At 36.4% G+C, this 18,395-nt stretch overlaps 1 protein-coding gene across 2 annotated transcripts in view; it reads left to right on the top strand.

The window, feature by feature from the left end:
* The window catches only part of LOC108293303 (protein eyes shut homolog), a 377,364-nt gene that overhangs the window by 288,277 nt on the left and 70,692 nt on the right, over positions 1 to 18,395 (top strand). For both annotated transcript variants that reach the window (XM_037733480.1, XM_037733481.1), the window contains exon 6: positions 8,418 to 8,532. In XM_037733480.1, the coding sequence (XP_037589408.1) occupies positions 8,418 to 8,532 (115 nt within the window). The remainder of the gene's footprint in view (positions 1 to 8,417; positions 8,533 to 18,395) is intronic.

The following is an 18,395-nucleotide window of genomic DNA, read 5'->3' as shown; positions in this document are numbered from 1 at the left end:
CTTATTTCCTTTAGCAGTGGTTTGTAGTTCTCCTTGAAGAGGTCCTTTGCATCCTTTGTTGTTGTTTTCCTATTTTATGCTCTTTGTATTTTATTCTCTTTGTAGCACTTTTTAATGGCAGTTCATTCTTGATTTGGACCTATTTAAGTCTGTTGTTGGTGTATAGGAATCCTTCTGATTTCTGTCCATTGGTTTTGTATCCTGAGACTGCTGAAGTTGCTTATCAGTTTCAGGAGATTTTGGGGTGAGATGATGGGGTCTTCTAAATATACAATCATGTCGTCTGCAAATAGAGACAATTTGACTTCCTCCTTTTCTGATTTAATACCCTTTATTTCTTTTTCTTGCCTGATTGCTCTGGCTAGAACTTCCAATACTATATTGAAGAGGAGTGGTGAGAGAGTGGATTCTTGTCAAGTGCTAGATTTCAAAAGGAATGCTTCCAGTTTTTGCTCATTCAGTGGCTATGGCTTTGTCTTAAATAGCTTTTGTTATTTTAAGATACGTTCCTTCGATACCTAGTTTATTGAGAGTTTTTAGCATAAAGTGCTGTTGAATTTTGTTGAAGGCCTTCTCTGCAAATATTGAGATAATCATGAGCTTTTTGTCTTTGGTTCTGTTTGTGTGGTAGATTGCCTTTATAGATTCATATATGTTGAAACAGCTTGGCATCCCTGGGACGAAGCCTACTTGATTGTGATTGATAAGCTTCTTGATTTGCTGTTGCAATTGGTTTGCCAGTATTTTATTGAAGATTTTTGCATCTGTGTTCATCATGGATATTAGCCTGAAGTTTTCTTTTTTCTGTTGAGTCTCTACCAGGTTTTGGTATCAGGATGATGTTGGTCTCATAAAATGATTTGGGAAGGATTCCCTCTTTTTGCATTGTTTGGAATAGTTTCAAAAGGAGTGGTACCAGCTCCTCTTTGTATGTCTGTTAGAATTCAGCTGTGAACCCATCTGGACCTGGGCTTTTTTTGGTTGGTAGGCTATTAATTGCTGCCTCAACTTCAGCCCTTGTTATTGGTCTATTCAGAGTTTCAACTTCTTCCTGGTTTAGGCTTCGTAGGGTGAAAGTGTCCAGGAATTTAGCCATTTCTTCTGGGTTTACTGGTTTGTGTGCATAGAGTTGTTTGTAGTAATCTCTGATAGTAGTTGTATTTCTGTCGAATCAGTGGTGATATCCCCTTTATCATTTCTTATTGCAACTATTTGATTCTTCTCTCTTTTCTTTTCTATTAATCTGGCTAGTGGTCTGCCTATTTTGTTGATCTTTTCCAAACACCGGCTCCTGGATATATTGATTTTTTGAAGGGCTTTTTGTTTCTCTATCTCCTTCTGTTCTGCTCTGATCTTAGTTATTTCTTGTCTTCTGCTAGTATTGAGTGATTTTTTTATATATATATTCCTACTCTAGCTCTGTCAATTTTGATGAAAGGGTGTCGATTTTAGATCTTTCCTTGCTTCTCATGTGGGCACTTTTGCTATAAATTTTCCTCTAGACACTGCTTTAAATGTGTCCCAGAGATTCTGGTATGTTGTGTCCTCATTCTCCTTGATTTCAAAGACCATCTTTATTTCTGCCTTCATTTCATTGTTTATCCAGTCAGCATTCAAGAGCCAGTTGTTCAGTTTCCATGAAGTTATATGGTACTGAGTTACTTTCTTAATCCTGAGTTATAATTTGATTATAGTGTGGTCTGAGAGACTATTTGTTATGATTTCCATTCTTTTGCATTTGCTGAGGAGTGATTTACTCCCAATTATGTGGTCAATTTTAGAGTAGGTGTGATGTGGTGCTGAGAAGAATGTTATATTCTGTGGATTTGGGGTGGAGAGTTCTGTATATGTCTATTAGGTTTGCTTGGTCCAGGTCTGAGTTCAAGTCCTAGATATCCATATTCATTTTCTCTCTTTGACAGTGGAGTGTTAAAGGCTCCCACTATTATTATGTGGGAGTGTAAGTCTCTCTGTAGGTCATTAAGAACTTGCTTTATATATCTGGGTGCTCCTGTATTGGTGCATATATATTTAAAATCATTTTTTCTTCTTGTTGCCTTGATCCTTTTACCATTATATAATGTCCTTCTTTGTCTCTTTTGATCTTTGTTGGTTTAAAGTCTGTTTTATCAGAGACTAGGGTTGCAACTCCTGCTTTATTTTTTTGCTCTCCATTTGCCTTGGTAAATCTTCCTCCACCCCTTTATTTTGAGCCTATGTTTGTCCTGGCATGTGAGGTGGGTTTCCTGGATATAGCACATGATGGGTTTTGACTTTTTATCCAATTTGCAAGTCTGTGTCTTTTTATTGGGGCATTTAGCCATTTACATTTAAGGTTAATATTGTTATGTGTGAATTTAATCTTGCCATGTTGATGCTAGCTGGTTGTTTTTCCCATTAGTTGACACAGTTTCTTCATTGTGTCGATGCTTTTTACCATTTGGTACATTTTTGGAGCGTCTGGTACTGGTTGTTCCTTTGTATGTTTAGTGCTTCTTTCAGGAGCTCTTGTAAGGCAGGCCTGGTGGTGACAAAATCTCTCAGCAATTGCTTGTTCATAAAGGATTTTATTTCTCCTTAGCTAATGAAGCTTGGTTTGGCTGGATATGAAATGCTAGATTGAAAGTTCTTTTCTTTAAGGATGTTGAATATTGGCCCCCACTTTCCTCTGGTTTGTAGGGTTTCTGCTGAGAGGTCTGCTGTGAGTGTGATGGGCTTCCCTTTCTGGATAACCCGACCTTTCTCTCTGCCTGCCCTTAGCATTTTTCCCTTCATTTCAACCCTGGTGAATCTGATAATTATGTGCTTTGAGGTTGCTCTCCTTGAGGAATATCCCTGTGGTGTTCTCTGTATTTCCTGGACTTGAATATTGGCCCGCCTTGCTATGTTGGGGAAGTTTTCCTGGATGATATCCTGAAGAGTATTTTCCAGCTTGGATTCATTCTCTCCATCACATTCAGGTATACCCATCAAACGTAGATTAGGTCTTTTCACATAATCCTGTATTTATTGGGGGCTTTGTTTATTTATTTTCACTCTTTTTTCTCTAATCTTGCCTTCTCCTTTTATTTGATTGAGTTGATCTTTAATCTCTGATATCCTTTCTTCTGCTTGGTCAATTCAGCTATTGCAACTTGTATATGCTTCTTGAAGTTCTTGATTGTGTTTTCAGCTGCGTCAAGTTATTTATATTCTTCTCTAAGCTGTTTATTCTCGTTAGCATTTTGTCAACCCTTTTTTCAAGGTTCTTAGTTTCTTTGCATTGGGTTAGAACAGGTTCTTTTAGCTCAGAGAAGTTTCTTATTACCTACCTTTTAAAGCCTGTTTCTGTCAATTTATTGGACTCATTCTCCATCCAGTTTTATTCCTTTTCTGATGAGGAGTTGTGATCCCTTGGAGGAGGAAAGACTTTCTGATTTTGGGTGTTGTCATCCTTTTTGTGCTGGTTTCTTCCCATCTTTGTGGATTTATCTACCTGTGGTCTTTGTAGTTGGTGACTTTCAGATGGGATCTCTGAGTGGATGTCCTTTTTGTTGATGATGAAGTTATTTCTTTCTGTTGTTTAGTTTTCCTTCTAACAGTCAGACCCCTCTGCTCTAGGACTGCTGGGGGTCCATTCCAGACTCTGCTTGCCTGGGGATCACTTGTGGCAGCTGCAGAACAGTAAGGGTTGCTGCCAGTTTCTTCTTCTGTTATCTTCGTCCCAAAGGGGTACCTGACAGACATCAGCCTGAGCTCTCGTTTATGAGGTATCTCTTTGGATATATGGGTGTCAGGGAGCTGCTTGAGGAGACAGTCTGTTCCTTATAGGAGCTCAAGTGCTGAGCTTTGGGCTCTGTTGTTCAATTCAGAGCTGCTGGGCAGGTATGTTTAAGTCTGCTGCAGTGGAATTCATAACCATCTTTTTTCCCAGGCACCCTGTCCTAAGAAAGTGGGGCTTTATTTATAAGTTCCTGACATGCTGCTGCCTTTTTTCAGAGCTGCCCTGGCCAATAAGTAGGTAGCCTAGCCACAGTCTGCCAGCAGAGGCTTTGCTGAGCTGCCATGGGTTCTGCCCAGCTGCTGTGTGAAATTCCTTGCAGTTTTGTTTACAGAGGTATGGTTAGAACTGCCTCAGTAATGGCTGTCTGCCTCTGTAATGGTAGACTGCCTCAATAATGGTGGACTGCCTCAGTAATGACAGACTGCCTCAGTAGTGATGGACTGACTTGGTAATGGTGGACACCCTTTCCCCCACAGGGCTGGACCATCCAGGGTCCAGCTGCACTTTCTGCAAAACACTCAATCCAGAGCGTTTCAGATTGCTGGTCTTTGTGGGGATGGGACCTGCTGAGTCAGATCACCTGGCTCCCTGTTTCTGCCCCCTTTCTTTCTGTTGAATGGGTGGCTCTGTGTCCCAGGAATTCCAGGCACCAGTTGAAACAGCCACCCAGATTTATGTGAGTTTTTGTGCAGAGACCCACTGTGCCAGCTGAAACAGCCCTGCTGGAAACTTATGGTGCTTTTCAGCCCAGGAATCTCCTGGTCTGCGGGCAGTAATAACTCGTTTGGAAATGTGGTGATCACTCACCCTCTGCATTGTTCTCGCTGGGAACTGCACTCCAGAGCTGTTCCTATTTGGCCATCTTGTATCCACCAGCTGCTTATTCTTTTTTCTCACAAAAAAGAGTATATATGTTTTAAAATCATGTTATTCCTCTACCAGTGACATCCAGTGGATTCCTGTGCATTAATAAAACCTGAAGTATTTAACATGCTTACCCAGTGAGCCATATTTTTCTCCTGCTTATCTCTCTGCCATCATCTCTTACTAAGTCACCAGTTTGGTCTTTGAGATGTTTCCTGAGTACCTCAAGGACTTTCTGCTTCAATCTTCAGTATTTGCCATTTCATTGTCTGACATGTACTTTTCCCAGAAAGCACAGTAGCAATTTGTATACTTCCTTCAGCCATTTACTCAAATATTATCTCCTGAAAGATGTCTTTCCTGTTGAGATCCTCACACGGTCTTTAAATACCTCTTCTCAATTTCTCTCTCCTCTTTTATCTGGCTTTAATTGATTAATTATATAGCACCTATCCTTATCTGTCATTAAACTCATGTATTTATAATTTTCTCTCCCCCATAAACTAATGTATAATAAGGCAGAGGAGTTGCTGTTTTAATAGGTTTAATACTTGCTTTGTGTACTCTAGGATAAAGATAGAGATATTTGTCTTTTCATCTTGAAGTAAATATTAAATCTGAATTATTTACTTCCTGAGATCCAGACAGTGACCTTGTTGCTCAGTTTATGCTTAAAAGATAAATTCATGATATGAAATAGTCCATAAGTCTAGACATTTGTCTATGCTCACACAAGTCACAGTGTGTAAGCGTGAAATTGTATTGTAAATATTCTATTATAAGAGTAAGTTTTAATTTACTTCAAAGGCTTTTTTTCCCAAAGTAGTGGAATAGGTACATGACAGCATTGAAATTGATACAAGTAACTTTGCATCAGAATCCTTGTGTATGCATGATGAAACCACAGAGAAAAATGTGAAGTACAATGTTTTAAGACAAAAACTACAACTTGAAAATTATAAAAACTACAAATAGAATAGTTCATATCCTGAAAAAAAAACAAAATGTATCAAAAATCTCTTCCAAGTTTTCAAACAAGTGATGAGAGTATTTCAAGATAGCACATCAGAGAAAACTATTTGAAGTTACTTTATAACTATCTCCATTCCATTTACTAGGATAGTATAAAGTTTTAAAAAGCTATTTCAGTTCCTGGAAAACTTTAAGCAAAAGTTTACTTCCAATTTGAAGTTAACTCTTTTAAAAAATTATTTTTTTTTAATTTTTGGTTTTTAAAATTTTACTTTATTATTTTAATATAGTAATTATTTTTACTAATAGTTTGTAGTAAAATATTGAACATTGAATTTTTAATTATATTAACATTATGGGCTTTTCTTAACATTTTGAAAAAATATATTATGAAACATTTAAAATGTAGTAAATATTGTTACACTGATTTTTATTTTAATTTATAAATTATGCAACTTTAAAAATAAATAGCAGATATAAGTACCAGTAGTTCCATATTACATAAAACATTTACCAAAATGCGGGTGATGGAATTTTGTTCTGATATTGCTGTCCCTACCCTGTTAATGCTGTGTTCTCAACGGTGCCTGACACTTCTCATTAAAATCAGTAGTGTGCATTCCATAGGTTACTGGGCAAAATTTGAAATGCTATGTCCAAGAAATAAGAGTAAAGCTAATTAACTAGTGAATATTAGCTTTATTGGCAAAAAGAAAACTAATAGTAGAAAGATATTTAAGTTAGTGGTAAGAAATCATTTTAGGAAGAAAAAAAATAAAAGAGGACAAGAGTGTGTTTTCTTGTCTCCTTTTTTCCACTAATATATTTTATTTACACCATGTTTTTTCCCTTCCATTTTATGTATCTTCACAGATCCTATCTGCTTTCCTATGTATCACCTCCCATTTTATCACTAAAATGGCACCTTAAATATTTCCATCACAATCATGAGGCTATCCTTACCCTGAAGTCTCAAAATAATTTTATATAAAAACGTTACTATAAATGGGATATTCTAGAAACATGGCGATCTGAAAGGCATTTCGTTTCTCTCCTGCCGTATTTAAAACAATTAGCCTCTGACTAAAATGGCTGCTGGGCATCTAGAGCAGCTCAAATTTGTTAGCTGTAAGTCTCTCTGACTATGTCAACAGAAGACATTGATGTACCTTTATAAATACGTTTCTTAAAAAGGTCCATGTTGTTTGAAAGTGTGCCTTTGTATTTTCTTTGCTTTTGTTTTCTCTGTTTTACTTTCTTAAATGTCAAGGCTAATATCAAAACTTTCTTTTTCCTTGAAAGCTAGCTGAGTTGATAGGATGTCATTTTTCTTAATGAGTAAGACTTGGAAGCTCCTCTTAGATTACAAGTCATCACTGGAAATTCAGTCCTTTCCAACTCAAAGGGAAAATTCAAACTCATCAACTTTTAGGATATTCTAAAGCTCTTCTCTTCTTTATGTTCCTACATGCTCATCCTCAGTAGGAGGGGATGCTACCTTTCATTAAGTTGCTATTTAGAGTGAAAGATGTAAAATAAATATGTCTTAATATCTAGAGTAGTAGAATAGAATATATTAATAGACTTCATCTATGGAATAGCAGAGTATAATATACTTAAAGTTAGGCCAGACTTAATTTTATTAACAGCTCTAACATTTGTAAATAATATGACCAAAGCAACTAATGTAATTTCTATGAGTATGTTTCCTCATTTATAAAAGTGACAAATAACAATATATTTCACAACTTGTAAAAATTGAATGAGAATATAAGAAAATTGTGTAAAAGTAATTAGCCTAGTGGCTGGCATATGGTAGGTGCTAAAAAAAGTGGATGATTATTTGTGATATGAATGAAGAAATAATTTATTTCTACAAGATGAAAATGCAAAACTGTGTGCCTCAAACTACAGGAAAGGTAAATTACTAAAGCATTTTATTGATGCTATTTCAGTGAAATTGTGCCAAAATGGCCTTTGATCCCTTTTATGAAATTATTTTGTGTTCTTATAACAGATTTAAAACTATATTGTAAATTAACTTCATTAATAAATCTGCTTGTACTAACTTAAAGTCATGAGTGTTATTTTGGTTTTAAAATACTTGGTGTTTACATTAGAAAAAACATTATTTCATTTGGGACCACATTTATTTTATAATAGAAAGTTTACTAAATATGATTTAAGGTACAGGACTGTTTCCTACAAATTAATGAGAAGTGAGGGCAAAGGAAGCCAGAACACCTGTGTGTGTTCTTTAGCAACTTATAGATCACAGATAATAAAGTACAGTAGACTGGAATATAGATTGTTTGAAAAAAAAACGTCAAAATGACAAAAAACCAACAAACAGACATCCTATAAATAGCCCAACTATAACTAGACCATTATCATCCACTAGCACTCTATCCTGTCTCAAATTCATGAGGTCATCATTAACTCCCACTAGCACATTATCAGTACGTAATGGTTCCACTAAACATTAAAAATCTCATTTGTTATCTTTTTTCTTCACATTTCAGTAGTTTTCCAAAACATATATATTATTGTTAAATATAGGCTTAGGCTAAAGCTGATTTTATTCTTAAATTTCCGAAAGAGATTACTAAGAGCATACTATGAGAATGTAGTTTACTGTCATTCTTTCCAAATACATAAATATGAGCTTTTTGGTTAAGATCACAGGTATGTAGGAAAAAAATGATTAATAATGTCATAAAATTTAAATAAAATCTTTTTTCTCTAGGAATAATGTTAATAGACTTTTCTGAAAATATTTAAATTATAATTTTTCTAATTTACACTGATGTATTTACAGTTGTATGCCAGGATTTACTGGAAAAAACTGTGAGAAAGTAATCGACCACTGTAGGCTACTCAGCATCAACTGTCTGAATGAAGAATGGTGTTTCAATATAATTGGAAGATTCAGAGTAAGTAATTTAATACATGGCAACATAATTTAGCATTTCAAAATACAATAGATTCAGTCAGTCTATATTTCAAATGCTCTTATTAATCTTAGCCAGAGAAATATATCCTTATATATATACTTAAATGTGACTTATGTAAAGCGTAGTAACAGGGGTTTCAACTTATAAGAATTATGTTGGAAGGGAATTAATAAATGTTCCAGGAGGTTTTTTTATTATAAAGTAAGTATAAAGCTAACTGAGTCCTGGTGATGTATACTTTAAGCTCTTTAACTGATTGAGAAATAAAATCAGTCTAATGGTTGTTAGGGTCCACAAAATATGCTTTCTTTAGTGAGTAGTGTTTGAAATTACTTTGCAAAATGTCTGTACTGTGCATGGTGGGGATACTCTACAATCTAGCAATTTTTCTTGTAGGTGTGTATATTACAGAAATTATCAGGTATATACCAAAAGAGACATACACAGGGATTTTCACTCCAAATCTGAAACTAAACCTTGTAAATAAGAGAATGGATAAATTCATCATGGTGTAGTCATGCAGTGGAATTATAAAGCTAGTTACAATGAATAGACAATAGCTATTTGTATTAATACTTACAAATATAACAATATTAAATTTTAAAATTTTATGTACAGTGCGGCAATATTAAAGTTACAAAATGTGAATATATACCTATTTCTGTAATTACATAAATATATATCAAAAGTATAAACATAAACTTGAGGATTATCCACACCAGCTTTATTTGAAAGGCAACCTACAGGGAGATAGATGGGAGAGTGAAATCAGTGAGAGTACAAAGGGGACTTTCTGTGTTTCTGCAAAGCTTTGTTTTCCAAAAAAAAAAAATCTTTTTTGACAAATAAGGCAAGAAAAATAAATATAACATGAAGGTAGGATAAATAAAAGTAGTGTGGTTTTGATAAGCATACCTCACGGCTATTTGCTGGAAAGCTATAAAAATTAAAAAGTAAAATTAACAAGTTAAATTTGGCAAAATCTCAGCATTTAATATAATTTTATAGAAACCAATAGTGCTTCTGTAATATAGCAACTAATTAAGTCATGAAACTAAAAATTAATACTATGAAAACAAAATAAATTATAATTATAATTTTATCAAAACACTTCAGAAAACACAACAAAATGTGGGCAAGATCTCTATGCTGAAAACTAAAAAAGATTACAGAGAGAAACTAAATAAGCCCAATAAATGTTATAACATATCTATGAAATGAAAGAATTAGTATTTTATGATGTCCTTTCTTACTGATATTAACAAACATTTTGTAGAAATAGGCACACTGATTATAAAATTGATATAAAACATCAAAGGACCTCAAATAGCTAAGTACTCAAAAAATAATATCAAATCTGAATGATGTTGCCCACCTGATTTCAAGAGTTACTTTCAAGCTAGAGTATCAAGGCAATGTGGTACTGGCAAGTGATGCTTAATATTGAGTGTCAGCTTTATTGGATTGAAGGATGCCAAGTGTTGATTCTATGTGTGTCTGTGAGAGTGTTGCCAAAGGAGATTGATTAACATTTGATTCAGTGGGCTGGGGAAGGCACACCCACCCTTAAACTGGGTGGACACCATCTAATCAGCTGCCAGCAAGGCCAGAACATAAAACAGACAGAAAAACGTGAATAGGCTAGACCGACTTAGCTTCCCAGCCTACAACATTCTTCTGTGCTGGAGGCTTCCTGCTCTCAAACATCAGGCTCCAAGTCCTTCAGCTTTGGAACTCAAACTGGCTTCCTTGGTCCTCAGCTTGCAGATGACCTATTGTGGTACCCTGTGATCATGTGAGTTAATATTCCTTAGTAAACTTTCCTTTTTATATACATCCGTCCCTATTAGTTCTGTCCTTTTGGAGAACCCTAACTAATACATAGCATAAGGATGAACTAGATCACAGACAGACACACACACACACACACACACACACACACACACACACACACGGAGAGTTCAGAAAGATCCACAGGGAGATGTTCTGTTGAGTTCCTACAAAAACACCAAGATAATTTAATGAACAAAGGAACAACTTTTTATCAAAACACACATGGACAAAAATGGGCTTATACCCCTTACCTCAAACTACACAATCATTAGCTTGACATGAAGCATGAACCCAAGAGTAAAAGAGAAATTTATAAAACTTCTAGAGAATAAAATGGAGGAAAAAAACCAAAGGATGATGTCTTTCATGACTATGCAGTAGACTAAATGTGGTTAGATAGGGCACAAAAGTAATTGGTTTATTGAACTTAGTTAGGTTTGAACACTTTTGTGCATCAAAAGATTTTTAAAAAGACAAAAATAACTAGTGATTACACACATAAATTTACAATAGAAGTAAATATAATCCTGGTGTGTACTGTTCACCTGAGATAATATGAAATAAAATGTCTTTATTGGAACAAAATGATGTAATAAATTGAGGGAAATACTAACCAAAAACCATGTGATGTCTATATTACTTTTATGTAAAGTAGACCTTCAGACATAAAATCAGAAATCTTAAAATTCTGATTTTTAAATTTTTTAATTAAGAAATTAATAAATCCTCTTTCATAGTGGGGTGTATTTGTTTCTTCATGCAAAACTATATTTGAGTTTTATTGTTAATCTTTAAAGGGAAAGAGCAAATAGAATTAGAAATATATATTATATATAGTTTTTAGATAAAAAGGAAATAAAAGATAAATACATCTTTTAAATGTTCAAACTATCTCAGTTTTTTTAATTAAATTTCATTTTATTTTATTTTGCTTTAAGTTTTGGGATATATGTGCAGATCACGCAGGTTTGTTACATAGGTATACGTGTGCCATGGTGGTTTGCTGCACCTATCGCCCCATCATCTAAGTTTTAAAGCCCTGTGTGCAATATGTATTTGTCCTAATGTTCTCCCTCCCCTTGCCACCGATCCCCCAACAGGCTGTAGTGTGTGATGTTCCCCTCCCTGTGTCCATGTGTTCTCATTGTTCAATTCTCACTTATGAATGAGAACATGCAGTGTTTGATTTTCTGTTACTCTGTTGGTATGCTGAAGATGATTGTTTCCAGCTTCATCCATGTCCCGGCAAAGGATATGAACTCATTCTTTTTTGGATGCATAGTATTCCATGGTGTATATGTGCCACATTTTCTTTTTCCAGTCTATAATTGATATGTATTTGGGTTGGTTCCAAGCCTCTGCTATTGAAAATACTGCTGCAGTAAACATATGTGTGCATGTGTCTTTGTAGTAGAATGATTTAAAATCCTGTGGGTGCATACCCAATAATGGCATTGCTGGGTCAAATTTTATTTCTTGTTCTAGATCCTTGAGGAATCGCCACACTGTCTTCCACAATGGTTGAACTAATTTACACTCCCACCAACAGTGTAAAAGCATTCCTATTTCTCCACATCCTCACAAGCATCTGTTATTTCCAGCCTTTTTAATAATTGCCATTTTAAGTGGCATGAGATAGTATATCATTGTGGTTTTGATATGCATTTCTCTAAAAACCAATAATGAGCTTTCTTTCATATGTTTATTGGACACATATATGACTTCTTTTGAGAATTGTCTGTTGATATACATTGTCAAGTTTTTGATGAGATCATTTGTTTCTTTTATGTAAATTTGTATAACTTCCTTGTAGATTCAAGATATCAGACCTTTGTCAAATAGATAGATTGCAAAAATTTTCTACCATTCTGTAGGTTTTCTATTCACTCTGATGATAGTTTCTTTTGCTGTGAAGAAGCTCTTCAGTTTAATTAGATCCCATTTGTGAATTTTGGCCTTTGTTGCAATTGCTTTTGGTGTTTTTGTCATGAGTCTTTGCCCAAGCCTGTGTCCTGAATGGTATTGCCTAGGTTTTCATCTAGGGATTTTATGGTTTTAGGTTTTACTTTTAAGTCCTTAATCCATCTTGAGTTAATTTTTGTATAAGGTGTAAGGAAGGGTCTAGCTTCTGTTTTCTGCATATGGCTAGCCAGTTTTCTCAGAACCATTTATTAAATAGTGAATCCTTTCCCCATTGCTTGTTTTTTTCACGTTTGTCAAAGATCAGATGCTGGTATATGTGTGGTGTTATTTTTGAGGCCTCTATTCTGTTCCATTGGTCTACATATCTGTTTTGGTACCAGTACCATGCTGTTTTGGTTACTGTAGCCTTGTAATATAGTTTGAAGTCAGGTAGCATGATTCCTTCAGCTTTGCTCTTTTTGCTTAGGATTTTCTTGGCAATATGGGCTCTTTTTGGTTTGATATGATATTTAAAGTAGTTTTTTCTTGTTTTGTGAAATGTTAGGGTCTGACAAGCAGACCCGAATCTAACAGCAGATGAATAAATTCAGACACAGATTTACAGTGAAAGAATGGGGTGGGTTGTCCAGGACATTCACCTGAAGGAGTTAATGTGTGCCAGCCTCCACTCACTGGCCTTGCTGGCCTTTATTCAGCACATATTAAATTACAAAGGCTTTTTGTCAATACTACTAGAGGGTAAAAATTAAAGCCATGTTCCCAGGTCCAAAGCTAACACTATTTGCAGGTGATAAATCTGGTCACCCTCCCTGTGAGAAAGCCATCCAACTTGTGAAAGATTAAAAATTAGTTTACAGGACCACATGAGTAAACAAGTTCTTTGGATAAACTCCCTTACATTGCTTTGTTATTTACTCTTGCTACTCACTCAAAGAGGATTAGGCTGCCTTCAGCCATAATTCTATCCTGAGGGTTTTACAAAAATTTCCAGCCTTTCAAGAAGGTCTGTGACTATTTTCTATAACTTCCTTTATAATTTCTCTTACAACTCTTCCTATCACCCTACCTGAACCTGCACATCTCCTTCTTTTCTAATTCCTCATTGAGTGTTGTTGATTAAAGATTATAGATGTATGCGGCAGCAGTTTTGTCAAGTAAGGCATTCACCACTCTTATTCCAGCTTTGTATCCTAGAATTAGTAAGTAACATAAGACAATCCTGAGTATAAGTGGCAACATTCTTTTCCAATGTGACTTATAATGTTACTTGGCTTCTCAGTTCACTGTATGCCATTAATGAGGAATCCCACTGAGGGTGTGTTATTTCATTTTAGCAAAGCAGTTGCTTTGTTAGAAGCTGGAAAGGGGGTGTTTGCACAGGTGATAGGAAAAAATAAAGGCAGATTTAAGATATGAGCCTGACAGAGTGTAGCAGGTACCTGTTACAGGCAGAATGAGAGAATAAAAAAAGAACAAATTATCTGGAATGGTGTCTGTGTCTGGAGCAGGATTCACTCAGCCTCCTGCATTGTCTTCTTCAGCATTCCTCAGGTGATGTCTGGGGCCTGTTTTGTCCTGTAGGATTTTTCCTGGGCCAGCTCAAGTTTGCTCCTTTCCATCCTTTGATGAGGACATAGTTTTCAGGTTGGTGCTGATGTATTAGAAATTCTAGGGGTGGTGCCTATGCTAAGAGATCTTTCATAATTTTTGTTAAAAAGCAGGTTAGTGCTTTAAGAAAAACTTGTTGTGCTTTATTTTAATGTCTACTTTACAGAAAAAATGGATGATACTTCTTTAACTTTAGCTAATACGTTTACACACAGGATTTCCTTTACAATGAACTTTTTGAAACTTGCTTAGACCTTCAAAACAAAGATTATACATCTCCTCCATAAATTCACCTATAACATTTTTAACATTTTTCATAAGTTTCACAGAAAATTTTTGGCATGCCTTAACTTTCTGACTTTGTTTTCTAACCTTCTTTACTAAAGGTTCTTAACATTTCTTTCTCTTCTTCCTACTTTATCTCTTCTTTGTCATACTTTTTCTGTTTCTCTCTGATCTCTATCTCTTCTCATCTGTCTTATTCTTTCCCTCTATTTCTCTCTCCAATCTTTTTGTTTCTATCTTGAGATATTTTAGCAAAGTGCCTTTCTACAGCTGATTGAAATTTATCATCTAAATTTTAAAAATTAAGGGAAGTAAGTTTTGTGCTAGTAAGGTATGTAAGTTGCTAATATTTAACTTAACCTTTTGAGGCCTTTCTGATTGAGAAGTACGTATGTAAGATATTTCTAAAGAGAGGACATTTGTACTTTTTCAGGTACTACACATAAACCTCTTAACTGTATTCTTTATGAAAGAGTTATACAAATTTAAATGTACTGGCTCCACTGGGGCTGCTAGTAAAATATCATCTATAAAATGAATAACCTTGCAATTGGGAAATTCCTTTCTACTGAGAAGTAAAGCCTCATCTATATAATACTGACACATGGTAGAACTGTTCAGCATTCCTTGGGGCAGCACTTTCCAGTGAAATTGGCAAGCTGGTCTTTCGTTATGAATAGCTGATAATGTAAATGCAAATTTTTCTCTGTCCTGTTCTGCTAGGGGAATTGTATAAAAACAGTCTTTGAAGTCAATAACTGTTACAGGCCAATCTTGAGGAATTTCTGTCGGGGAGGGGAGCCCCAGTTGCAGTGGTCCCATAGGTTGCAATTTAGCATTAACAGCCTGTAAGTCATGCAAAAGTCTCCATTTGCTAGACTTTTTAGGAATGAGGAAAATGGCCAAATTCCAAGGGTTGGCTGAAGCTTCTAATTCCTGGTTTTTAATTGTTAGTCAACTAATACATGGGCTTTCAGTAATTTCTCTCCCTTCAGAGGCCACTATTCTACTTAAATTGGATTTTCAGAGATTCACATCAGCGGTAGGGTTGGAATAACAAAGGTGGCCATTATCAGAAAAAGGTCTTACAAATTCTTAAATTTTACTTAATTCTTAGCAGAGAACTATAAGCTGGTATGTTGCTTCTCTGTAAGAAATATACGAAATTTCACCATGGGCCACCTGTGAAGCCAGAGACTAGCGGAACGGGTCCTGGGGTGACAGCCACCTTGTATTCACCTAGGCGTGACCTTTTTTCTGTGCTGACACTTCCCCTGCCCACTGCTGGGAGGCTGCTGTCAGCAGTCTGCTGCAGGCTTGGGCAGTTCCTACCAGCCTGGGGTGCTGCGAGCTTCCCTGCTGCCAAGCCTTTTCTTCCACAAATTGCCTGCTTGGCCTAATGGTGTTGGCCTCTAATGTCTTTTTTCTTATATTCTTATAAGTGTACACCTAATTGCCTTGTTGATCTTGCATTACTGGACAGGCTAAGAGCTCCTCTTCTAATGCTGCTTGCTTAAGACAAGGTCCCATAGCTGGAGTGCCTCCCTTGTCATTTTTCCTATTTATTGGAGGAGGTGGCTCAGGCAAAACCTCCATTTTCTCTTTCTTATTTTGGCCCCATGATAGCAAGGCTGAGGGATTCAGCCTTGCTGAATGTATATGGTGAAGTATGTGACAGTTCTTCCTCCTTCCCATTTTTAGGCTCTTTTGTGATAACAGGGTCACAGCCTCCCTCACTAAAGCCCATAGCGTTAGCAATGATACTGGGACCTGTTGCCCTCGTGCATAATTTTACTTGAGAGTACTTCCCACTTATTCCCAGAGCTCTATGTCTAGCGTGCCTTCTGCTGGGAACCATTAGCTTTAGGAAACAACACTTTGCATTAGGTTCCTTGATTCAGCCTGTGGAACTGAGGCTCTGCTAGCTTTAAGCAGCTGTTTCAATACTTTTATTTGTTGAGCTGATAACTGTTGTCTCTTGATAAAACACTAGCCTTGAAAACTGTCTCTGAACTTTGATATCCCAAGCAGGCTCCAATGACTTACCAACTATGAAGTCACATTTTCTTTATTTTGGAGGTTCTGTCATGATCTGTTACAGCAATGTCCCAGGGAGGGCACAACTGACGAGTCTCCTCACATAGGGCACCACTCTCAGTATCTGACAGGAAGACTTTGACCCAATGACAGATGAATAAATTCACAGTTCACTAAGGCACAAATCTCCAGTGAAAGAGCTGTCTGGGTAGCCATACTATCCTGATGTTTAATTTGATCCTGAAGCTTTACAAAACCTTCCAGCCTTCCAAGAAGATGTGTGACTATTTTCTATAACTTTCTTTATAATTTCTCTTACAGCTTTTCCTACCACCCTGACTGAACCCTCACAAGGAAGAAAGTCAGTGGTAGCTTGATGGGAATAGCACTGAATCTATAAATTACTTTGGGCATAATAGTCATTTTCATGATATTTCATCCTATCCATGAACATGGAATGTTTTTCCATTTGTGTCCTCCCTTATTTCCTTGAGCAGAGATTTGTAGTTCTCCTTGAAGAGGTCCTTCATGTCCCTTTTAAGTTGTATTCCTAAGCATTTTATTCTCTTTGTAGTAATTCTGAGTGGGTGGTCACTCATGATTTGGCTATCTGCTTGTCTATTAGTGGTGTATAGGAATGCTTGTGAGTTTTGGACATTGATATTGTGTCCTGAGACTTTGCTGAAGTTGCTTATCAGCTTAAGGAGTTTTGGGGCTGAGGTGATGTGGTTTTCTAAATATACAATCATGTCCTGTGTAAACAGACACAATTTGGCTTCCTCTCTTCCGGTTTGAAGGCACTTCATTTTTTTCTCCTGCCTGATTGCCCTGGCCAGAACTTCCAATACTGTGTTGAATAGGATTCGTGAGAGAGAGCACCCTTGTGTTGTGCCAGCTTTCAGAGGGAATGCTTCCAGCTTTTGCCCATTCAGTATGATATTGACTATGTGTTTGTCATAAATAGCTCTTATTATTTGAGATATGTTCAGTCAGTATCTAGTTTATTGAGAGTTTTTATTATGAAGTGGTGTTGAATTTTATCGAAGGCCTTTCCTGCATCTATTCATATAATCATGTGGTTTTTGTCACTGGTTCTGTTTATGTGATAGATTATGTTTATTGATTTGCATATGCTGAAATATCCTTACATCCCATTGATGAAGCCAACTAGATTGTGGTGAACAAGCTTTTAGCTATGCTGCAGGATTTGTTTTGCCAGTATTTTACTGAGGATTTTCACATTGAAGTTCATTAGGGATATTGGCCTGAAATTTTCTTTTCTTGTCGTGTCTCTGCCAGGTTTTGGAATAAGGATGATGCTGGCCTCATAAAATGAATTAAGGTGGAATCCCTCTATTCTTTTGTTTGGAATAGTTTTAGAAGGAATGGTCCAAGCTCATCTTTGTACCTCTGGTAGAGTTCAGCTATGAATTTGTCTGGTCCTTGCCTTTTTTTGTAGGTATGCTATTAATTACTACCTCAATTTTGGAACTTCTTATTGGTGTATTCAGGGATTCAATTTCTTCCTGGTTTAGTTTAGGGATTCCATTCCTCCTGGGAGGGTGTATGTCTATAGGAGTTTATCTATTACTTCTAGATTATCTTGGTTTTCCCCCCCCATTTATTTTATTGCATTTTAGGTTTTCGAGTACATGTGAAGAACATGCAAAATTGTTGCATAGGTACACACGTGGCAGTGTGATTTGCTGCCTTCCTCCCCATCACCTACATCTGGCATTTCTCCCCTTACTATCTCTCCCCAGCTCCCCATCCCCCAACATCCCTCCCCTATTTCCCCCCAACTGACCCCAGTGTATAGTGCTCCCCTCCCCGTGTCCATGTGTTCTCATTGTTCAACACCCGCCTATGAGTGAGAACATGCAGTATTTGATCTTCTGCTCTTCTGTCAGTTTGCTGAGAATGATGGTCTCCAGGTTCATCCATGTCCCTACAAAGGACACAAATTCATCGTTTTTGACGGCTGCATAATATTCCATGGTGTATATGTGCCACATTTTCCCTATCCAGTCTATCGTCGTTGGGCAATTGGGTTGGTTCCAGGTCTTTGCTATTGTAAACAGTGCTGCAATGAACATTCGTGTGCACGTGTCCTTATAGTAGAACGATTTGTAATCCTTTGGATATATACCCAGTAA

Source organism: Cebus imitator, unplaced genomic scaffold (genome assembly GCF_001604975.1).
Source record: "Cebus imitator isolate Cc_AM_T3 unplaced genomic scaffold, Cebus_imitator-1.0 Scaffold530, whole genome shotgun sequence".
Lineage (NCBI taxonomy): Eukaryota > Metazoa > Chordata > Mammalia > Primates > Cebidae > Cebus > Cebus imitator.
The sequence above is the reverse complement of the archived record's forward strand: the minus strand, read 5'-3'. Positions and strand labels throughout refer to the sequence as shown.